At 31.9% G+C, this 25131-nt stretch overlaps 1 protein-coding gene across 1 annotated transcript; it reads left to right on the forward strand.

Annotated features, from left to right (window-relative positions):
- Positions 1–2883: 2883 nt before the first annotated feature.
- Positions 2884–7183, forward strand: LOC143222056 (uncharacterized). The gene is made up of 5 exons (XM_076447905.1): positions 2884–3039; positions 3285–3364; positions 3740–3844; positions 5608–5701; positions 7036–7183. Exons 1-4 carry the CDS (start codon positions 2949–2951, stop codon positions 5695–5697), a joined length of 366 nt encoding a protein of 121 aa, XP_076304020.1. The 5' UTR covers positions 2884–2948; the 3' UTR covers positions 5698–5701; positions 7036–7183.
- The last annotated feature ends 17948 nt before the right edge of the window (positions 7184–25131 follow it).

The following is a 25131-nucleotide window of genomic DNA, read 5'->3' on the forward strand; positions in this document are numbered from 1 at the left end:
TAGCTTCCTTCCCTCTAGCGCTACATTGCTAAAGTAAGGATGGCTGGCGCAGATAGCCCTCGTGTAGCTTTGCGCGAAATTCAAAACCAAAACAAACATTTCCTGTTATTCAACGGACATATCTCAATACAATAGGAAAAACTACTTTTACAACAACACGATACTGCATAAATTGAAACTGTACTTTTAAAATTATCTATGGTTAATATATAATGACTGATTCATGTTCTTACGAAACTTGACAAAGCCTGCCAAAGTTATTTGCCAGTATAACATTCTCATATGCATTGACTTATTATACAAGAGATTTTTAGCTATATTTGTGAGCGACAGCAATAATCAAAGTGGGACGCGCAGATACCCGTTTCGATTTTATTACTACTCGGGATCTCTACCAGTTTGTCCTCAAAAATGAAATTATTTTAGGCACATTTAGAATAAATTAATCTTTGAGACCTTGGGCTTGGTTAGTACATCGATCAATAAGCATTTGATCTCCCGAGTTCAAAACTGCAATTAGATCTCGGGTCAAGAGATTGGGAGCTACGAGCTATTAAAGAAAAAAGGAAAACAAAAAGGTTGTACTGAAAAACAGAAATACAACTCAGAGCCATTCGACGAGAGTCTCCCGCTAGTACAGCGGTAAGGTTACGGATTTACATCGTCATAATCAGTGGTTCGAATTTCCTTGGTGGGCTCAGCAGATAGTCCGGTGAGGCTTTGTTATAAAAAACACACACTATCAAACCATTCTACAAGCCACTACAAACCCTCTTTACTCCGATGCAGAGGGCCTAGTTGCTTTGCGCCGATAAACGCCAAACAAATAATTTTACTCTCTGATGAGGCAGTAGCAAAAATTTCAGTTAAATAACTCACGTTACCTTTATTGCGTATCCGTGTGCAAAGCCTCTGGACAAAATTGAGTGGTGTCTGTTCGATATCTTTACACATGTTACTAAATTAGACAACTTATTGTGGGTTGTAAGAATTTATCAGTATATCAAATTTGATACACAAAATGAAACACACACACACACACAATAAAAGTTAAGAACATTTTTCAATGAAATAAAGTTTCCGTTCATTCAAGTGGAAGAAATAAAATGAAATAAATTAAATCGAAATTAGAGATGTAAAATCTGATGTGTTTAATAATTGGTTGCCTTGAAATTTGTTATGTGAGTTAAGGAGCCGGTATAGAATATTATCTGAACATATGTGTAACTTTGGATTACCACAGTCCGAGATAGAGAAAGTGGAATATTGCAAAACTATCACTTTTACAACAGACAGGTCGTCTGGCCTTACAACATATTATCGTGTGTCTTGATTATATTTGTTGGTGGAATCAATGTTTTCAGAAACGTTTAATAAATATTTGTGCCCCTACGTTTCAATTTTGTTTGGTGAGAAAGCTACATTTTCTAGTTTATGGTACATGTAACGGTGATGCTAATTGGAATGAGCCATATTCCAATATTTATTAATAAACCAAATTTGTTACACAGACTACCTACATCTATTTAATGTTTGTAACTCGAAGTACTGCGTGTAATATAATTTCGGATATTTAAAAGTATAAGACTGTCTTTATATAGTTTCAATTATTTAATTCTGTCTGCTGTATACATTAGCTTACTTGTTTCACTGAAAAATCTTACGCTTTGGAATGACAATAGGGCAAAAATTATCGTAACATCTCGAGAAATTACATTTTATATTTTATATTCAGATGACAGCACTTGCTTTAATGAGTTGAGATTTAACGTGCAGAAGTAATTTAAAACACCAGTTTTTGCCTATTTTGGCAAGTAACTAATATTTATCTCTCACTAATTATTTGTAATTTTACACCTTTTATGAGTTATAATTTATCTCGAACGGTCTCCGGCTTATAATGTTACGTATTACGATTTTAAATAGCCTGAAACTAAGTTAAATTGTAATATAAATTTAGAAATTAATTAAATGTCGATATGTATCAAATTTGTGATGTGTGCCTACAAAACTGATACACTCAGTTTTATTTCTTATGACAAATATACTTTTATTAACGGTTTATATGATTTATATATAAACGTTCTACGAACTTACAAACAGTAATAAGTCTTCTGTCTCGTCTGGAAACGGATATTCTATAGATGGTTCAGGATGAACGAATTAATTTCGAGTTGAGTTACTGTTTTAACCTTGGTCCTTCGATCTGCAGTTTGGCACCTTAATCAACGTGCAACACCTAGCTCAATTCACTAAAGACGCAATCATTTCTGAAACAATTTGGTGTTGAATCGTAAATATGAATACTATTACGATATATATATAGTGTGTATATGTATCATATTAATATTAATATTGTATAATTTATTTCTGTATGTAAATTAATATTAAAAATGTTAGTGTTTTCATTATAGAAGAAATACGAAACAAAAATATACACGAAAAACTATTAAAACTAAATTAAACGAATACTTTCCCAAGCGCCTAAACAATTACGCAAAGTCTATTTTAATCAGTGTTGTTTTGCAGTTTAAGCTACTAAATGATAAGTAAACATTTTATTAATGTTCTGTTTAAAGAGTTTTATACAATTCTACACTTTAAGTACACGTACTGTTAACCTGTATCACATTTTCTTGTGCTGGATGTATCTTCTAACAACACTTTTAACCTGTAATATTCATAACGAGCCGTAACAGAGTAAAGCTTCCACAAAGAATGAAACCACAGACGATTTTTCTGTAGCATGTGATCCTACCGTATGTTTAGTATTATCTCTCTGTTATTGGCTGCTTTGTTACCAAACGCGATTTGTCCAATGAGAAAAACTGTTTGCAATGATTGGTACATATTAGCTTCATGAAAGTTGGAAATTGGCTGAAAAGTGTTGTGGGTGAATGATATAAAAACGGATTTCTAACCTTCGTGAAAACACTAACATTCTCAACATGAAAGTTGTATACGTAGCTCTCTTTCTGTTCGTGAACTTAACGTTGATGAACTGCAACGATATATCTTCAACCTTGCAATTTTTGTGTGGTAAGTTCATTTTCAAACTTTAATGATCTTTGAAATATTTAGCAATAGTATTACTGAAATAAGTGTTATTATTGTTTACATATTTAAGTGAAGCAATTTTCTTTTATATTCAACTATACTCTATAATTTATTATAAAGGGAAACAATAATTTTTTCTTTTTTTTTCGTAAAGCAATTTTTATGAAAGTTGATTCACAATATAAGAAAATTATTGTAATCAGGTAAATAAAACTTTTTTAATGCAGAAATGAATGAAAACAATCCTGGAAAAGTGAATAAAGTGAGAAACTGCATGGGAGACATTTTTAGAGAAAAGTCTGAAAGCGTAGGTGGTTCTGGTGTTATGATATTTAAAGTTAGAAAATGAAGTTTTGTCATTAACAGAAAATGTTTTATTCAGTAAGTTATACCAAAGTATTAATGAACATATCACTATGTTATTATATTTCGACATAACTCTAAGATGTCGAACGATTTTATTTTAATTTAATGCTTTTCATTCTCTTTTTCAAGCATATTCGTACTTTCAGTTTATAAACATGGTAATTTGATTGTAAAAAAATATAATCATATTTTAATGTAGTTATAAGACTATTTAGTGCAATTATATCGTTCCTGGTATATTAATTTAATGCTATGTAAAAAAGTCGTAGAATATAATACTGAAGTTGATTCATTAGAAAGTATTTTTCATCTCAAGTTTTCAGATGCAATTGAAGGTTGTGAAAAGGCAACATATACTCACAAGAAGTATAACGAGTTATTGAATGTAGTGTGCACTGAAGAAAGACGTGTAGATGCACAGGTGATGATGAAATATTGTATCACTTTCTGTTTAATCTATGCTTATATAATCAGTCTTTAAAATATATCTATTTCTTTACATTAACACGTATTATAATGAAATATTAGACTAAAAATATTCTCTATTATCCACCAGATGACAAATTAAAAAATGAGGTTACAGTTATCAACAGAAACTGTAATTTGGGAGTTTGAACTATGAGTTGTTTTTTTAAATATTTGACAATGAAGAATTAAACCAATAGATTGGCTAACAGTGTAATTTATCCAACGTAACTACAGCGCCTTGAATAAAATTTTAAACTTGCGTCACTCGAGCCCATCAATAGTTCAGCGGTAGGTTTGCGGGCTTAATATGCTGAAACTCGAGTTGCAATACCCAAGATGGGCAGAACATAGATAGCCCACTGTGTAGGTGTGCGCCAAATACTAACTTTAGAAGTTTAATATAGCTGAATTAGGCATAGTTTTAATTTTGAATTCGGGTCCATGTCTCATCTGTTTCTGCCCACTCTGTTTAAAAACAAAAAACCAACAAAACTGGACACTCGATGTCGTTTAGATCAATTATAAATAGTGTTAGGATTATATTTTGAGATTATTGTTTTATTTTAAAATTATAAACGATATTTAAAATTTGTTTATATGAAGACTCGTTTGTCATATTTGTAAATTTAAACTACTCTGATCTTTTCAATCAAAATTAATTCTTACAATCATCAGAATTTTTCAGATATAACGTTAATGCTTGAAATGTATCTTTAAAATTAATTATTTATCTAAGTATTCTTAACTAGATACAACTATGTGTAACTATTGTATAACTATAATTTATATGAGGATAAATACAACACTATAGAAATATGATAATACAATGCAACTGTTTATTTGATTAAGAATAGAAACAGCACTACAGTCCTACGGTATTATAAAGATAAATGAAGGTACAGCTCACAAAATCACATGAGAGCCTAGTCTGGCCCAGTGATGTGTTACAGGTATAACGGAATAATAAGCATAATACTTGCTGATCGACTGTTCATGTGTTCTTAAAATCAAGGCAAGACAATGAGCTCTGGATTATGAGCCTGCAGGTTTAACTTCTGAAAAACCAACTGACTAACCGACTGAAGATGGAGTTAAAAAAGTAAATTATAATGATATGAACATCTGACAATGAAAATACATGCTGCACTTGAAACGAACTTAATACTATCTTTGCGAAACTTGCTTGGATAAAGATGAACACACAATCAACAGAAGCAACAATTGAAGGAGATAAAATAGTCACATGAATTAAAGAGCAAGTCTACTCAACTTCACTTCTTATTCTCTTCATAGCTGAGAAATTAGAAAACATCTGTAAATATCGCTGCTTCACGTGACAGCCTTAAAGTAGGAAGGTAAAACATATTTCGACAGAGAAGTAGAAATTGTTCTTGACTGGACGTTATATTACACAACATAAATTAGGGTGGAGTTTGGGAAAAATAAGGAAACAAATCTTGTAACTTCGAAAATGTGTCGTCCATAACTCTATGTTATTAGGTAGGTATTAGGGTTGGGGAGTTATGAGCAACGGATTGCACGAGTTAACTTTACGGTCACTCAGAGCCCTATAAAACTGTATCACGTGTGATACATTCTTCTCTTAAATCTCTAAATCAATTTTAAAGCTTAAAGCAAACACAGTTTACGTTTTCTCAAACCTACAGTCTTCTACTATTTTAGATAACATTAAGTTTTATTTATTTTTGTATGCAGAAAATGATAAAATGTATCATGGAGAATTATAAAGCAGCTCAAGTGGATATAAATTTGACACACATCGAAATGAGGGAGAAATGTTTCTGAAGATGTAAGTTAATAAGGTTAAAATGTGCTTTATAACGATTAGACGTTGTTGGAGCTGTTTATAGAAATCTTAGTTTACGTCAAAAGTACGATCAAAATTTATTAACAAAATATTGCAACGATGTTATTTATTATATTGATATTTATTTTGTTTTCGTTGGACACTAATTTGTTGCTATAACGATTCTTTTGTTATCGAAACTTATTTATGTTATGGCAATATGAGGTTAATTATTAAGGTTGGTCTTTAGATTTTACTTATTTTACTACTTTTTTTAAAATAAGGACCCAAAGACATTTAAGAAGAATCTACGTTTCTTTTAAATAGATTGATAAATATAAAGAGTAAAGCCCAACACGTATTTAGAACTGAGTTTTTTATTACATTCACCGTTTCCGATTGAGATGTTTGAATTTTTAAACTTTTGAAAATGTATTTTTCAAATGAAATTGACAGCAAAGTACAACACAGTTGCTCCTCATTGATTCAACGGACGTACAATACTTAAAATCTAGCTTAGGTAACAGTGACGAACACAAATAACTCCATGTGTAGTTTTGTGTTTAACTTAGGAAGAAACGAGCATCACTGTTACTATAACTTTTCTCACTTTTTTAAAGCAAAATAAGATATTTAATCATATATTTTTTACAAATACTTAGATAAGTGAAAATACATGTATGCATTAGAAGCATAGTACAATAACGGAAAAACAATGTGTATTCGTTCTACTACACCTTATACACAAGCTGATACTTGCTAAAGCAATCAGTCGGAACGATAATTATATTGGGATTTGATATAAAATGACACAGGTAAGACTCACTATAAAACTTCAGATACATTAAACTTTAGAATAATAATCCTGAAGTAATGTATGTTGTTTGTTTGTTGGGTACCAAAGACAACTGTGTCCTGTTTACATACTATATTAATAGCAACACTTTGTACTATGAAATGAAAAACCTCGTTGAAGAAATATTAACCAGTACGTGTATAGCATCCGAAATGATCTGAAATAAAGAAACAAAAGTGGTTGAAAAATATAGATTTTATTTTACCCAACACAGAACAATAACTTATAAATACTAGGTAGAATAGATATTTTAAAAGTTTTCATTTTCATGACTGTCAGATTAAGATATGTAAGTCTAGTATACCAAGAAGGTAACGTAACTATGCCCATATTTTAGAACATTGAGCAAGTTTTGTTGTTCTCCACCACTTTTATTATGAAATAATTTAACAAATATATTTTGGTGTATAAATGCTTTTGAGTCTGTTCTTTGTGAATTATCAAAAATATTTAATTATATTAATGTAATTAATAATTACAGCTTCAACGGATCATTCAATAGCTGTTGAGGACCAGCATCTACATATTACCTATGATATAATAATTTGAATCTGCCATGGTATTTTCGTTTTTGGGATATGCTTAACCCTCATATATTTATATATGTAAAATAAACTCTGATAAAGCAACAGCAGTGTTGAAAGTAGACTGATTTATTTATACGGTTCTTAAATTGTGATAATGAAAAGCGTATACCGTGTGATTAGGATCTTTAATTTACATATTTGTTGTTTTTATTACTTAATTAAAGAAGAAATCGAGTCCTTATTTTTCATAAATTAAAGAGTTTTGACATACAAATTTCAACGAGGAAAATTGTAATCACTTTTAAGTATTAAAAAGTGAAAATAAAGGCATTTAAAAATTATATACGTATTAAAGGAGTTAATGATTAGAACCTAGAACTTATTCATTTATGTTTCAGAAACACGTAAGAATGATCCATAATCATAATGGTAACGTGTTACTAATGAACTTATTTATTGTTAAGTGTAAATGTAATCAATGGACTATCTGCAATCTACCCGCTGCGAGTATTGAAATCTGATTTTTTATGCTATTGAGGAATTACAAACTTATATTTGAAAAGGGCTGCAAATAAACACGCTATTAACAGCCAAAACATGTATGAACAATAAAAATTCAAAAAATAGTACGACTATAATTATAACAAATGAAAAAATAATCAATAGTCGATGATGAACCTTAAAATGTAAGTGATGAACTGGTAAGGTAAGAATCATTAACTATATGACCTTGAATATTTACTGATAGCGAGAATTTGTCGATCAAATCGTTACACAGTGAACTCAGTTCCAACAATGAAAACGAATTAAAGAAATGTGCATAAGAATTCAGTTTGAAATTGAAGGACCACATGAGGGAAGTAAAATCAATTGATAATCTAAGAAAAGGAACCTAGATAAAAATCAAAACTTAGTGCGCATAAGCTATTTAAATACAATCATCAAAATTATTAAATTATTTAGAATACAATTCTCAATAAAAAGTATTTCAAAACGTTTCGTTATACTTGATATACCTCGAAACAGAATAATTTTATTCATAAATGAGTGTGGTTTGGAATCCAGTTATGGGTACAACACTTTTGTATACATGTAAATATTTTTATCTTTAGAAGTCGTTATTTAAAGGACAAGGCTACGCAAAGGGTTATCCGTGCTTTGTCCACCGCGGGGAATGAAACCCCAAATTCCATTGTGCTAAGTCTATTAACTTACAACTGACCCACTGGGAAGCTATTTTAAAGAAATAGTGTTGTTATAAGAAAAAAAGCAAATATCTAAGAATTATTATTGTTTACACGTTACTCCATATTAACATACCTTAATGTTATGAGCAGATAAATGTATTTATATGAAGACTTATATGAAGACAAATTTATAACTTCATAAATTATTCCGAGATTCTTGTTTAGAAGAAAAAAAATTAATGTTAATATAATAAACACAACTTGAACATGAAATGGTCAAAATTAAAATATAGAAATATACTTTAATATATGCACCTCATGTTAGAACTAAGAAAATTAACATTGTTGATGTCAGTTTCGTTATCTTTCACTTGAAAGTAAACTAATTTGCTTCGTACAGGTTCTTTAATATACATATATATATTCTAATTTTTATTTTACGAAAAAAAAAAGAGACATACAGAACATCAGAATAAACACATACTACTAAGGGTATGTATGACAGATAATAAACACAAAAACCGAGAGAAAGAGAATACCGCACAAAAGACGGAGACAATTAATTGTTGTTTAAAAGCACAAAGATACACAATGTGTTATCTGAACTCCGTCCACTGTGGTGAATCGAAATGCGGATTTTAGTGTAACAAATCAGCGAACTTATCGTTGACGCATCAGGTGACGTGACATTAAAAATTACCAGACTGTCGTCGTTACATGTCGTTAAAATCATTCGTCCTAATTATTTTCTTTCTTGTTAAATAATACAGCGTAATTCTAAACTTTTCTATGCATTTATACTTTTAGTGTAAGGAAGGTTGACGAATGCAGAGTACTAAAATAATCGTATTTTACTTACTGTGTCTAGATAGTATTAGCAAAAAGTAAAAATAATAATGCATTTCACACTAGGTGATGAGATTTAGTAAAATTATCAGACTGTTGTCTTTACATTTGAATTTTGTTTGAAAAGCATTCGTTTTCAGTATTTTGTTTTTCGGTAAATCATGCAACGCAATTATAAAATGTTAACGATTGTTTTACTGTAAACAACCATCAAGTTATGTTGCCAATTGCTCTGTTACTTAATTTAATGAAAAGGAAATTATAACATAATCTGATTTCACCTAGAAATAGGAAGATCTTTTTATATATCTGAAAACTTATAGAAACTGTCTCATGTTGTAATAATCTCTATTACCGATTGTGTACTTTACATTAAGTATATAGTTTTATTTATTCATTATACATAGCAAAACAGATCTTCAAAGCGTATTGGTAGTTAATCAAGCCAAATAACAGTATTTTTATGAAGAATTCATGTTTCTAATTTTAGTATTACCATCTGTGTTTTCCTTAACTAAACCCAGTCAAGTATGTGTAACTGTTTCACAACTATTTTCTCCAGCAGGTGTTTTTTCATATACAAATCGTAGGTATAATTTTATTATTATTCAACAGTAGTACTTATAATACATAAGTAAAATTCAGAATAAACAATAATGAAGATTCTTTGTGACACGAATTGTTTCTTGGAAAGTACTGCACATTATAATAACAAAATTTGATCTTCCGATCTCAAGATCATAGTGCTTATAGTTATAAACACATTTCGTTTAAATTTCGTGCAAAACCTAAACGAAAGCTATGTGATGTGCACTGGCCATAAATTATTTAGCTACTCTTTTATCAACGAACAGTAGGATTACGTTCTACATTATGAAGCCCCTACGCCTGAATAAGAGATGACGTGTGGTGTAATGAGTAGAGCGCCTTGTTCAATAGGCTATACTAAGCTTTATAAATAAACACTATAAAATAAAATTATTACTACTTGTGTAGTGAGGAAAGATTGCCTGAAAGGAAAAGGTAAAGACAAGAACGTCATAGTTTTTCAGTATGTATTATTCTATATTAAACATTTTAAGACCATCTTGTCATGAGAGGCCATATTTTTGTAGCAGAAAGGATAATCTTACATAACAGTTTCCCTGCATTAATAAACAATGGTTGATTTTAAAAGATGGGACAAAATATCATTCATGACGTTCTTGGTATTTTTGAACAACGTATTCACAGTATGCCGATTAATGTCAAAGACACAAGCCAAAACTGTGTACTTAAATTAAACCAAGGCCTCGTCAAATTATAACGAATTTGTAGAATGGAGAATTTTGAAGAATTTCACAAGTAATCCGCTAACATATTCAAACAGCATGAACAATATTGCATAATATGTTAGACAACTTAGATATTTTACTTTATCATCGTTTTTCTTTCCAGCTAACATTTTATATCGTTCATATTGGTTCTCAAGTTTCTGCACTCTAACTCACAATGCATTAATATTCGAACCTGTAATAGATGTTTGAATCTGATTGTCTGAACCTATACTGGCACTGTATCTCAGAGTGGCTGGTATGGGTATTAACACTTTTACTGATAAAGCAGAGAGCAACGTTTCGACCTTCCTTCATCATCTTCAGGTTAACAAAGAGAGAGTTTGCAACTCACGGTTGCCGAACACACGTCTTAGAGACGAGAGTATAAACGTGTATGGTATTGTAGGGGGCGTTGCCGTTAGATGTAAGGTTATTAATTAGTATAGGTATAAAGGTGTTTTCTTTTTATTGGTTCAATTTTGGTTTTAGTTGTTGTATAAGTAGGGCTTCTTTGATTTTGCGTTTGTTTATATTTGTTTCCCTACTTAGTATCTAGGTATTATCATTATTTTGGCATATGCAGAACTAACAATACAGAAAAGTAAATATGTAATATATGAAACGCAAGATAGCAGTTTCACTCACAAAATATTCTAATAAAAATTAATTAATCAAGCAATAAGCCAGACATTCTGGTAAATGAGCCTAAGCATAATGACTGAGAATAATATTTTTGTTTTATTTTTCACGTATGTTTATATTTTTCCCTTTCTGTCTCATAAACTTTGTGTATGTTCCCAAATCTGTAATCTTGTGTATAATAAAATGTAGACATATCTGACTGAAATCAATGGACTGGTATAACACAACAACACTGAACTCACCTTTGGAGTGAAATACGGATCAAATGCAACTTGTCTTACAGTTAAATCGTAAAATCATAAGTGGATTAAGTGTCGTATTTCTACTTCTGATCAGCAGTGGATGACTGGGTACTGGGAATAATGTTACACTTCTACTTCTCATCTTTAATGAGTAATTGAAAATTAGAAAAAGTGATAAATTTCTTCTTCTGATATTTACAAATGAATAAAATAGCACGGTTTTCCCAAACTCATTACTTGGGGATAATATATAATAATTAAAAACTGAAACATCAGTATGGATAAATATACAACAAGTATTATTTCACGTAACTTAATTTTGACAAGATACTTCTTGGTTGAATTTACTAAATCGATAAAACAACAGAAAAAAGGTCTTCATGAATTGAGATGGAAGTTAGTACCTGATAGCTATTCGATCGTGCATAGGATGAAACTTGAAGAGATCATGTACTTTCATTATCAATATATTATATATAAAAATAATGAAAACCTATGTAAAAAAGGAAGTAAATGTAGGGATGACTAACATCAGTCTTTCATACTCTGAGGACCAGACGTTCCTTACTTTTAACTCTAAAATGCAGGAAACTTTTGTGTAAGGATACTATGCAAGGCTCACTATATATTGTTTGAGTTGTTTCCTGCACCTAATTTGTGTTGCAGTTCATCTTTCTACTTCTTTTCTTCTTGGCAGCTAGTTAAGTGTGGTTATATTGTAATAAATTGCATTAGACATATTTCAGAAATTAACACACACAAAATAAAAGGATATATCTTTCATACTATAGGATTAATCATTGAATAATAATAAGTTATTGCTTAAGCATAGGTTTTTGGAAGAATACTGTTGCTTTATTCAGGAAATATTTTATATACAAAACAAAAATTTACAGTCAAAAGCATTTATTAGTGAGGCTTATATACATAAAGCGAAGTATTTTATAAATCTACTCGTAACAGTTTAAAAAAATCAGTATTTGACATTTAGTTTAAACAGTTGCATTAACTTGTTCAGAGACTTTATTAAAATATACTTTTATACTAAAAGTTTGTAATTTGGTTTTGATTTTGAACTGAGTAGAATATTGAAGTTAGCACTATTGAAAATCTCAGTATTTAAAGTTTGATAATTAAAATTAAAACTAAATATTCTTTCCTGCCTTGTACATCTGATTGACTCTAAAGATAATTCTAAGCAAGAAGCTCGAGTTAGAATATTCACTTGCAGTTGAAATATGAGGAACTTCCTTTTTAGAGACCTTTTGTTTCAACTTAAATACATAAATTTTATGTAAAATAACATTCACGTGAGGAACATACACCACCAAAACCTCTATAAACAAAAGAACATTAAATCATAAAATCACCGTTTAGCTTTATGTGGGAAACACCTTTCTACATCGAAGTATAGTACTCAGTAATATAGAAATAGAGTTTGGCCTTGCACGTATGCACATTTTCATCGGTTGAGTATGAAAAGTCAGTAGTAGGTAAAAACAGTCCAGGTTTCTGCTGCTTACTGGACCAAATGTTAAAATTGTCCCTAATCTGTCACAGTTGGACTGTGGATCAGACTTCCTGTGATACGTAATATTTTATTATACATACATATATATATATATGCATATTTATATCCACACTTCATGTCTGTGGGCTCACTAAAACAGTAATATTTATTGGATATACAATACTGTTTATAGTAAGAGTTATATACTTTATTTAGTGATTTAATATTTAATGATTATTTAGTTTTCATAACAAGAATGTTAAAAGTTAATTATTTTAAAAGTGGTGGTTATGACAATTTTTGATATACAGCTCTGTACGAATCTTCACTGTGTACGTATATGCAGTTTAACTTTTGTACCAGGCTATTGCTAATTTTTGGCATTTTAATTTTTACCTAAAGTGAGGATTGCTACATTATAAGACTCATCTCATAGTTTTTAGAATGTATGAGGCCTCATTCATACATATCACGCGAGTGATATGCTTAGTGTGTTTTAGAGCTACATTATAACAACAGAGATAGGAAACATATGTCTTGTCACTTGGGTTCCAAACTAACGGAACCAGCCTATATGGATATTTGAAGCAAACAAGATACAATTATTTCAAGTTCTGTATACAACTGTGGCAACCAACAAATGTAGTTAAGGAAGAGTGAGTCAAAAACATTACATAAGTGAAAGTGTTGCCAGACTTGGTTATTATTTGTTAAATTATAGTGGGGAATTTTTCAAAGTGAAATTTACAGTTTAAAACTGCAAAGGCAAGGGGTGTTTAAAAGTAGCCAAACTCATATTTGGGAACTGATGAAATGGAGACAATTATTTAACCTCTGGTAAAGAACAAAAGAAGTCAATAAACGTTGGGTTACTGAAAGCGAAGTTAAAACTGTATGATTGTTAATTTAGCCATAATCTATAATAATAAAACGGTATGTCTATGAGTCTCTATGTGTAGGTATCTAATCACCAAGGTCCAAAGAAGAACCGAGAAACCAGAAATTTTGCACCTGGACTAAATGAATTCGGAGGGTATGAACTTGGATTATTTATCCTTATGCTTGGGTACCTTTTTAATGAGGCAAGTTAGTGAAAAATCATATCGAAAGTGGTTCCTAATGATAACAACTTCAAATATATACAAAAGCCAGTGCATTTTGATAACAATGCATTCCAACAATGACTTTTATGTCATATTGCTTAGCAACTAAAGTAGATAGGATATACTTTTATATTAAAACGGGCTCAGAATACACACATATCAATCTGATAACCTGAGGAAAGTTGCGTATTTTTACTAGTTATTTATATGTTTGCTTAATTTTGCACCAAGTACTACTTGTTTTAGTTGTCCTTCATTTTGAAGGAATAGCTTTGGTTTCATTTCCACCAATGAACGTTGGCAATGGTCATGATATCATAGCATCTCCACAGCTGGAAGTGTGAGTATATATGACAACTGGTTTCAATTCGATGTTCAGGAAATTGTAATTTCAAAACCCTAACCATCAGGTTATGCCAATCTCTTATTATTACAACAGTACTACTTATGTATCTAAAAAGACAGAACCAAATATCATAAGGCTGTTGTCAGATGAAATCAGTAACTATATTTTTAAAAACATGACGTGATATATTATGTTTTCTACATGCTTCATTGATATACGATTTTTCAAAATGTTTGTTTATTCAGTTGATATACAATATAATTATACAAATGTAATCTAAAATGCCAATTAGATTGCTTGATTATAATTCCTTTGATTATTTATTCTTTACAGTAGATGATGTCTCTTTGCCTGAGAAGATGTTATAGTTGAAATATTTAGCATTTTAATTGTTCGTCCTGGCCAGTTGGTGATGATCAAGTGTGAAATTTTAGTAATTGTTTGAGAAATCAAAGGCCATGAATTAATGTTAGTGACTGGACAGAGAAGTCTACTCATTTCTTGGTTGGATTCTAGAATAAGCTCATTGAACAGACTTATTCCAAAATTAAGTTTAGTTCCACGAAGGTCGACTTTGAAAAAAAGAAAGCTATAGATTTAAACACACACACTTGTGTCTGTTTTGCTGTACAAGTACTCATGTTGCATTTTCTTCTTATTTGTTACAAAATAAAGATTCTTCTACTTCATCTGTACCAAGTTTATCCAGTCTCACAATCTCACTCACTATAGGAAAACCCAAGTTATCAGATTGTGAATTACTCATCTTATTTCTGCAGCAAATCTGTTATTATAAGTGGATTTAGCGATAAGATACTTGACCTGGTTAGTATTTACCTGAAAACACCACATAAATATCAATTATAATAATGTATATTACTCTTTATTCTTTATAATATTGATATGATGGATTATTTAAGTTAATATTTACTATTATTTAATGAAAATACTTGTCTGAATATTAATATAACTACTGTGTATTTACCATCATAATTTCCATGACCTTATAAGCCCTGCGGTGTACAAAAACTCATCAGTACCACATATGACAAATATACTTTACAAAAGAGAGAGGATAAGAAAGAAGTGAAGGAATAAAAAACTATTAAACTTGAACACTGACAAACTACATTTATAATATATTAGGGAAAAAGCATAAATCTATAATTAACATATGTATAACGTTAAAAAAAGGCAAACAATTAAAGCTATCTTGAAATATTAAACAACTGTGTAAGAACGTTTTTAGTAAGGTGAAAGTTATTTTACAAAACATTTTAAATAGTATTGAAGAATTATCTTAGCGAAATAATTTTCTTCAAATCTTTGACACATTATCAAGAAAATAAATTTTTTGAGTACATATTTCTTGATGGTTGTAAAGCTATTAAGAAGTATCAATTTTTGAAACAGTGTTGGAAAGGATTGTAGCTTAGATATATTAAAAGGAAATGACCCCTAATGGGACAGCAGTACGTTTTTGGATTTATATAGCTAAAATCAGGGATTCGATTATCTTCCTTAGTCACAGCAAATAACCCAAAGTGGTTTTACTATGAGAACATATACATACATTGAAAGAAAATTCACTTTTGTTTATTGTAATTAATATCGCTATGAAAAATTAAAAAACGAAAACATATTGCAATGTCAGTAAAGTACCAAAGTGCGGAAGTCATTCAAAATTGATATTACATCTTCAGCTGGTGTCCTCATCAAAGGCATTCAAGATCTTGAGAAGGCCTCAAGCTTAAAATGTGGGATCTCTGAACTAAAATTCCTGCCAAATAAACAAACTTTAAAAACAAACAAACAAGTCTTCATGATATGAAGTGACAAAGTTCATATTTTTGTAGAATGCTGAAACATTACTTCATTGGCTTACAATAGAACCTTCTAAGGTAAGTATATCTATAGATATATATGCTTCAGTTTCACAGTGATGTTAGTGTAGACTAATTATTTCTGAGTTTCTTGAATGTAGAAGCATACCACTCTAATTTACTGATACGTTTGCGAAGTTTTAATTTTCCTACACTTAAAATGTATATTCGATAGTTATATTACTTTGTCTCACAAGAATTAGTTATTCTCTTTCATTTCTTCCCTCTATATGCAAACATTTTCTTTACGCATAAGACTTCTGTTCGCCATATTAGAATCAAATTATTCCAAAGTGTCTGTCATTTTAATTATCATGCGTCACCAACAGCAGCATAACAATACTCATGTGACTTTCTCCATGCACCTCTACTGAACTATCACTTCGAAGTTTGGCAGAAGACTAAAGCACCAGAAGAGCGAGGGTTTGTTTTATTTTGAATTTCGCGTGAAGCCACTTGAGGGCTATCTGCGCTATCCCTCCTTAATTTAGCAGTGTAAGACTAGAGGAAAAGCAGATAGGCATCACCACACACAGCCAACTTTTGGGCTACTCTTTTACCAAAGAATAGTGGGATTGACCATTACTATATAACGCCCCCACGGCTGAAAAGCGAGCATGTTTGGTGTGACGGGGATTCGGATCTCGCCATCCTCAGATTACGAGTCGAGTGCCTTAACCACCTGGCCATGTTGAGCCAAAGAACGAGAGAAGGAAAATTAGTACTTTCAATATAGTATTTCTCTCTATTCACAGCATTAGCTAGAATCTCACGTTGATTAGGAGGGACCAGTGTAAGGGAATAAAGACGTATTCTCCACCCTAAATAAATACTTAGATAGATGAGAGAGTTATATCAGAAGATCTGAAGCAAGGGACCGCAATCTTCTTGAGCAGTTATACTCTTTGCCAATCCATAACGAGTGGAGGAAAGGAGTAGAAAGAAATAAGAGCACATCCAAATGGGAAAGAAATGAGGAAAGATAAGCATCCAAATCAATCACCCGAAACAGAAAAGTAGGTAAACAAATGATGGACTACCTTTTTTTTAGGATCTCTATGTAAACAAAATCTACTCCACTCACAGTGAAACTGGCCAGAACCATCCAGTGAGAAAAATCTTCTTCACACCAAAGTACATGAGAGATAGCAAAAGGATAGAACCAGCACAATTCTCATTACCTTTGCTGTGACCCATAATACAGGGGGAGAAAAATTAAGATAGGAAGACAGACAACCTTGAATATGCATAAGAACTTATGGCTCACTGTAAATTCAAAACCAAGAAGCAGAGTACCAACACCCATGAGAGGATAGAATGAGGACTACCAATTAATAATAGAACGCCGCCATCGTATTCTGTATTGAATGATATTGTCTTTTCCTGCATTAAACATTCAGCAAAGGTGCCTCCATGACCGACCACACCAGCAAATTGGAACTGGTAAGGATTGCCATACTCCACTTTAAGAAAGGAAGGTGATAATGTGTAGGAGAGTCCAATGGAACATCATCACTTCAAATAGTGCAATGAGTGACCACAGAACTTTAATTTGAGAAGCATACCATCCTGATTTATCCAATCTAGGTTTAAAAGGGATGAGCAGTTATCCCCTTCTACTTTACTCATGAAGTCTATGAATGGTACAGTCAAGAATGGGCAGGTTTATGAAACAACAATGTGAGATTATTTACCTTCAAGCAATCTTGTGAAACATCTCCCTCAGGTAAGCATTATCATACTATGGGATTAAGAACGCGAGTCAATATGGCTGTACAGTGTTAATTTTGAATTGTAAAATACATGACCAAGCATTACTCGCCACTGTAATAAAGATATAAAGGCAGGATCCTCGAAACAAAAGAGAGCTATCATCAGTAGTTGTCTATCATTTTGGTGTGTAAAGTAAATTAGTCCACATGCTGTACTTCTTAGGTTACTCTTGTCAGGTTTTGAATATGGGCTTGAGTTCTTTGACAGTAGGTGTCTGTAATATGTTGGAAATGCATTCGAACAATAAATGGACGTACACAATCCACTTGTATTAAAATAATTTATTCAAAACAAGTGAAACGTATGTTGAAAAATTATTAGCACCAGAGGATATCACACTTGTATTTAAAATACTAAATAATTATCTTTTATTTTGAAAGGTCTATATAAGCTCATTAAATTACTCTAGAATTCAACTGACACGATGAATTAGTTTTCTTTATTCTGTTTTTTACTATATAGTCTGCGATAAATTCATTTACACTACCCCATCGGATACCACAGTTGTTTCTCTGTTAAACTCTGAAGTTCACTTTAAAATATTGCTCACTAGCGAAAGTATTTGGTTTGCTCGGGGTATTAAGTTGATAATGTGTGCGTATTCTGAAACGATTTTAGCATAAAAGTCTAACCTATAGCCGCTTGAAACCGCATTTTGATACTCGTGTTCGACAGATAGCCCTTTTGTAATCTTGTGCATAATTCTAAACAAACAAACCCTTAAAGGTTACGTTCTTGAGGCCTATTATTCTACTTATTTATGGATGTTTGACTTCTACTTGCCCATTAAACTTTTCTTATGTTTTACCCTCACATTCATCTCATTTCATTTGAGGTGGAAAGTGCTGCTTTCCATTTCAGTTTTAATCCACTAACATGTATTTCCTTCACTTACGGGCCTCTCTCATTTTGTATAGAAAGCAGACGCAGTCCACTTCTTTGTCTTTGTGCTTTTCATACTAGAGCTCTCTGTCATCTACACTTCTTCTGTAGATACCTGATTTTTTTTCTAGTCTCAAGAACTGAAATTTCTCTATTTCTACATTCTTGAGCTGGTAGCTAGTCACACGCTTACTATCATCTTCTGTTTTGTTTTTCTGGTCTTTTTGTGATCCACTTAGACACCTGTGTTGCTTTCTTCCTTCTTTTGACAGTGAAACATTTATTCCTGTAACTTTTGTTGTTTGTTTTGGTACTTTTCTTTTAACTCTGAAGTCACAATATTCAGTTGTCAATCTGTCCTGTCTCTAAAGTTCAGAAAGCAGTGGGGAAACTAACTATCATCCAAGACTATATCTCCTCTCCTCACTTCAACTTACGCAGTTTTGAATCCTACACTTTACATCGCTGGCTGCTTACGCCCTCTTCATTGTTTTTTCTCTTATGGAAACAGTCACTTACTTTTATCTTAGCCTCCTCCAGTACTACTGACCATAAAGACAGGTTCATCTTGTCTCTGGGCCATCCCAAAATTTAGGTGGCTAAAGAGGTGATTGTGCGTTTTCTGTGTTGATCTTTCCTTTTCCTTCCTTCTTTTAAAGTCATTCTAATCTAGAGTATCTGCTTTTTGTGTATGGTCTGTTTCTTATCATTTAATTGTTGTTCTTGCCTCCAGCCATCAACATTTCCTATATGTGACCTTGCAGATGGGAATGTAGAAGACTCCAACATAGTAGTGTCTCATTAATTACTCCACAAGAGAGTTTCACTAAACCTTGCTGTCATTTCTCTTCACTTGTTGTTCTCCACTCTTTACGGTATCTCTAAAGGTAAGTTGTTTATATCTTCCTTCTTTCTCTTTTTTAAAATTTTGTTAGGCTTCACAACTACCTATTTTCAACGTACATATATAAATCTATATTATGTAAACAATCAGACTCGCCAAAATGCTGGTGTTGCCTCTAAGGGAATATTTACTCAAAATCTGCATCGATGAGGAGGTAATTCTATGTAATTAGGTAGATTCTGATATATTACCTTACCATAGAGTAAATAGAGTAGTTTTCACCATAATAGCTAGCATTTGCTCATTTGGCAAAGTTGTGATCCGATCACAAAGCTTTGAATACTGGGAAAAATATGCGGGTGTAATTTTTATTTTGGTATTATATTTTTTTTCACAATATTTATATTTACTTGCAATGCTTATCTATATTTAACTAGCTATTCTGCAACCGACCAAAAATGGTCTATATATTGATTTCTTGACACTGTGCCTCATAAAAGAAAGTAATCGACGTGTGATTGTTTTGTTTAAATTTTATTTAGGAATTTGCTGACTATCGAAATCACAAAGTGCAATCCATTCATTATCGCTTATTTGTAAGGAGTTTTCAGACCGGCATAGCCAGTGAATTAGGGCTCTTTTGGATCCTCATCTCACTGATATATACTCACCCTTTCAACTGTAGGGGTGTTATAATGTAAGTTTGAATGTCACTATTCGATATAATTAAATCTATAAATAGTGAGATAGCCTTATTCAAATGTTTTAGTAATTCTATGGCATTACGAAATACGTTTGTTATACCAAAACTGGTTTGCAAAATCTGAGTGTTGCATCACATCAAAAGTGAAAAATGTAGTGTGAGTTTGTAATATCTACATGGCTTGTGCTGCCATCTAGTGCATATTATATATGACGTTATGACGTTTCACTATGTTTTTCAAAACTTCATCAAGGAAAAGTGGTTGTACGAAACTGCACGGAAACAAATGTTACGCAAAGAAAACGACGTAACACAAACACCAAATTGTGACTATAGGCTGATGTCACATATATATCTGCCTATAATAGTTGGTCTCCTCAATTGTCTAGCTGCGCACCTGGACAGAACACTGCTCCAGAGCACCTGAGCCTGATCCTGATATTAAACAGTTTAATCCTTGATTTTATCAAGTATTTAAGCAAGGTGCATCTCTGGGTCTGTGATACAGTTCACCAAGATATGCTGACAGCTTGACACAATCAAGCAATCCATTATACTAAGTTTGAGACTCAGAAAAAGAGTGTGACTGAGAACTTAGTCACTTAGAGGGATAACACGCACTATTTTTCTTGTAAAGCATAGCCTGCAATGGCTTCAAAGATCGTGAGAGTATCTTTTTTAAACAAGTTTTTGTTCGTTTTTTTGTTTTTTACAAAGTTACACAGTAGGCTATCTGTGCTCTGCCCACCACAGGTATCGAAACCAGGTTTCTAGCGGCATGAGTCAACAGGCATATCGCTGTGTCAGGATGGGGAAGCTTTTGACAACTTACCATACAGCTACAGTACAGAACAATGTTTTGACTTTCAGGTTGCTTTATTTTAATTAAAATTTTTAATACCTATACCAGCAATCTTTGTAATGCATTAATAGCCTAGTTATAACTTGATTTAAATGTACATTATATTCACGGTAATGGCTAATAATAGTTGTCGCTTGTTTGTTCTTTTAATATTTTTTTTGACTACCTTGTAACATTTTCAATCTACGTTAGACCTTATATTTCAAAAAGGGTAGTCAGCAAGTTACTGTGGCCAGAAGCTTTATCGAACTTTCAATACATTTTCGCATACGGTGAGTTTAAGATTTTATTTGAAGTACTTCTTAGCAAATTAAGAACTTATATTTATATTATATAAACATTTGATTCAACATGAACCATAGTAGTGTTTCATAATAAGGATCACCTAGTTCTCCTTCTTTAATATCAAGATATATGAAAGCCAATTTCAGGTTGGCCACACTCGATTTCTTCGAATTTTGTGATTTACACTTAAATTGCATTTTCTCTTCAATAACATCTCTTCTTTTGATTGCTTATTCCATTTTAATTTAATCGCCAACATATGCGTAAATGGCTCTTAAATCAAGCATGTGCAGCAACACAATTTCATTCAAATTATTACGATGTTAAGTTACGTAGAATCCGAACAGGAAAGCCCGGAAGACTACCGTTATCAAAGACACGGAAGTGAATTCGTACCTCATCAATGCCGATGAAAAATAAGTTAAAATTGCGTTTACTTGTGCTATGGAAATATTACGGAAAAGCCTTTGTTAAAACAAACTGAAGGTGCCAAGAATCTGAAGGAAAGAGGAACACTTTTTCTTGTAAGAAGAATAGGGGTGTATGCAATCATATGATTACTGTATGTTTTAACCTTTTATCCAAAAGCATCAATAGGTAATGTTTGCTCAGTTATATGTAGTAGATTAAGAAACAATATATAATATGTTGTGTGTATTGCTAGTTTATATAGAATAATTTCTATATAGTAGTTTTCTAGTAGTTTCTTTGATAACTTACTGCCGGTAGAACCGTCAAGGGGCAACAAGTTCACACCGATGACATTGTGTTAGGGCTCAGTAATTTCGGCAAGACCAAATGGGCTTCTTTGATCACTTGAGTGTTTGTTTTGTATTTCGCACAAAACTACTCGAGAGCTGTCTGCGCTAGCCGTCTCGAATTTAGCAGTGTAAGACTAGAGGGAAGGCAGCTAGTCATCACCACCCACCGCCAACTCTTGGGTTACTCTTTTACCAACGAATAGTGGAACTGACTGTCAGATTATAACGTCCCCACAGCTGAAAGGGCGAACATGTTTGGTGCGACCGGGATTCGAACTCGAGACCTTCGGATTACGAGTCGAACGCCTTAACACACTTGGCCATGCCGGGCCGATCATGTGAGTGACAATTACCGTGTAGGGTATCCAAAAAGCCCCTGTTGTGGTAGCGACGTTTTTTATATATATTTAGCTAAAGAGGGTAGGTAAGTAACTGACAAACCTGACGACTTTTATTAGAAATGAAAATTAAGAGTAATAAGTCGTGTAAAATTGTATAAATCAATAAAAAATTTAAAATTCAGTTGATATACGTATATTGAGTGAATAAGAAAATAATTACGTTTCTTATTTATCATATAGGAGGGCAATTGCTCCATTGTCTCCCACCCAGGTAGATGTCTATGTTTTTGAATGTAATTATATGTTTCTATGGTAGACATGACACCTGTAATATAGTTATTATTAATTTATTTGTTGCTTATGACAGGATCATATTTATTTTATTTTTACCACTGCATAATCGGTTTTGGTTATGTTACACAAATGTCTAAGACATTATACAAACATTTAGACTGTCTCCCACAACAGAAATATTTTCGATGTAATATTCAAAAGAAAGTACCAAGATTGGTTTCGAAGATCAGATCTACAATCACGTTGATGGCTAAAGGTAAGTGTAGAATTATGGCCAACCCTGCGTGGCTGCAAATTTTATAGATAATGCAGGTACAGAGTAGTTATATCTGAAGCTGACAACAATGAGTTCAAATGATCGTGCAAGCAGGAGGTGGTAAAAATGACCGCAGTTCTAGAAGAAGGTAATGTTTTGTAGCTATAAATTTTATGGAGAAAATACTTGGTTTCAGATAAAGTATAGAGAAGCGACGTCCCACCACTTCAGGGTCGTCACAGTGGAAGAGGGTCAAAAAGATGTCAAGACCCACACTACTCCAGAAATGGAGGTGGGAAAGATATATTAATATAATTAATTCATAATTTTTAGTTAACATGTTTTCGACCTTGTAGAATTTACGTTGAATATATATGCATCTATACAACTTGAAAAAATCATATAGCTATCTATATATACGACTTTACAACTTAAAAATACTCGTAGGAAAAAAAAAATATATATACAGAGCGATATATATATATATGTATACATACTATTCAAAATGTAGTACATTTCTAGAACTCATGTGATTACATGATTCAGCCCATGGATGTTTCTAATGTTGTTCAATAATTCCTCCAATCGAATATTTACAGACTCTCCATGTAAACGTAATATAAACAGGGTATAAATACAGTAGCTTTCTACATTTTACAAATATATACTTGTCGTGTGGTATGTTTATCGCGATGCATCAGAGTGAACACAAATGCAGTACCACTATCAATGATAACATTTTCGCAGTGATATCAATAGCCATCCAAACTACAATAAGCCAATTCACAGGTTGTCATTGTTTCCCGATAGAGTATCATGCACCAACTACGTACTTTATAAAATTAAACTGTTTCAAATATCACATTATTGCTATTATACACATTTATCTCCATGATGAACATAGAAAACAAAACTATTATTAATTTAAAAAGGAATTTTGAAATAAATAAAGAAACAACATAGGTACTTTAAAGTGAAAATGGAGTCACGAAAAAGTATATAGGCAAGTTTGAGGTTTGAAACATGGTGGTTACATTATTTTATTAAGTTACAAATCCATATTTTGATTCCACATCTAAAAGCTGTAAAAATGAAAAGCTTGAAGAAATAATTTCAGCACTATGTCTCAAACGTTAAGTTTTTTATTTAATTATTTGCGATTACATTTTCACTTTCAGTTACTTTTTCTGTATTCGTATGAAGATCTCTATTCTCCTTTTTAAATTAACAATGTTTAATAATCTTGTTTAATACCTGTATAATTTAATATTAACACTCCGATGAAAAATAATAAAACTTTACAATGAAAGTTTGTGATGTAAAACAATATTGAAATATAACAAAAAGTTGTGTAATACAGGTTTGTACATTATATAACATTATTTTCCAAATAACTATCTCTCTTCCCTAGTCCTTCGTGGAAAGTTTTACTTTTTCTGACATGATACATACAATTACATTAATATTGAAATTCGGTTATGAGTGTTCTATAAAGCCTAACATATAAAACACGTTTTTACCTAGGGTAGAAGTACTTTATTTTCATTTATATTCAGAACATTCCAGCCAAAACACGTTTCATGAGTCAGTATACCGTTTGGTGCTTTAATATTATAAGAGGTTAAAGATGTTTCCATATTATAGCTCTGTGTGTTTTATCTGCTATATGTGGGAAGTGGGTGCTTCGTGTTCTTAGTGTATGGAAACATTACTTTATAATTAACTACAATTCCAACGACAGAATAAGTAGTCACGTGCAGACTGCTTTTCCCCTTTCCTTTACCTGATATCACTTTGAGTTCAGAATACTATATATTAATCATTATTGCATATGATTTTTTGTTGGAAAGAAAATACAAAAAATAATTTATAAAGACTGCTTCAGAAGTACATTCAAAAACGTACAATTTGTTATACGGCAGTTATAAGTGTTATGGAATGACGTTTTGTATCCTACCCTGTAACAACATTACT

This window comes from Tachypleus tridentatus, chromosome 8, assembly GCF_004210375.1.
Source record: "Tachypleus tridentatus isolate NWPU-2018 chromosome 8, ASM421037v1, whole genome shotgun sequence".
Taxonomy (NCBI): Eukaryota; Metazoa; Arthropoda; class Merostomata; order Xiphosura; family Limulidae; genus Tachypleus; species Tachypleus tridentatus.

Bases quoted from the DNA above. Each gene is read 5' to 3' on its own strand.
- LOC143222056 (XM_076447905.1), top strand. From the start codon at position 2,949: ATGAAAGTTGTATACGTAGCTCTCTTTCTGTTCGTGAACTTAACGTTG. The intron at 3,365-3,739 runs GTAGGTGGTTCT...TTTCATCTCAAG, and splicing joins TTAGAGAAAAGTCTGAAAGC to TTTTCAGATGCAATTGAAGG. The intron at 3,845-5,607 runs GTGATGATGAAA...TTTTGTATGCAG, and splicing joins AAAGACGTGTAGATGCACAG to AAAATGATAAAATGTATCAT.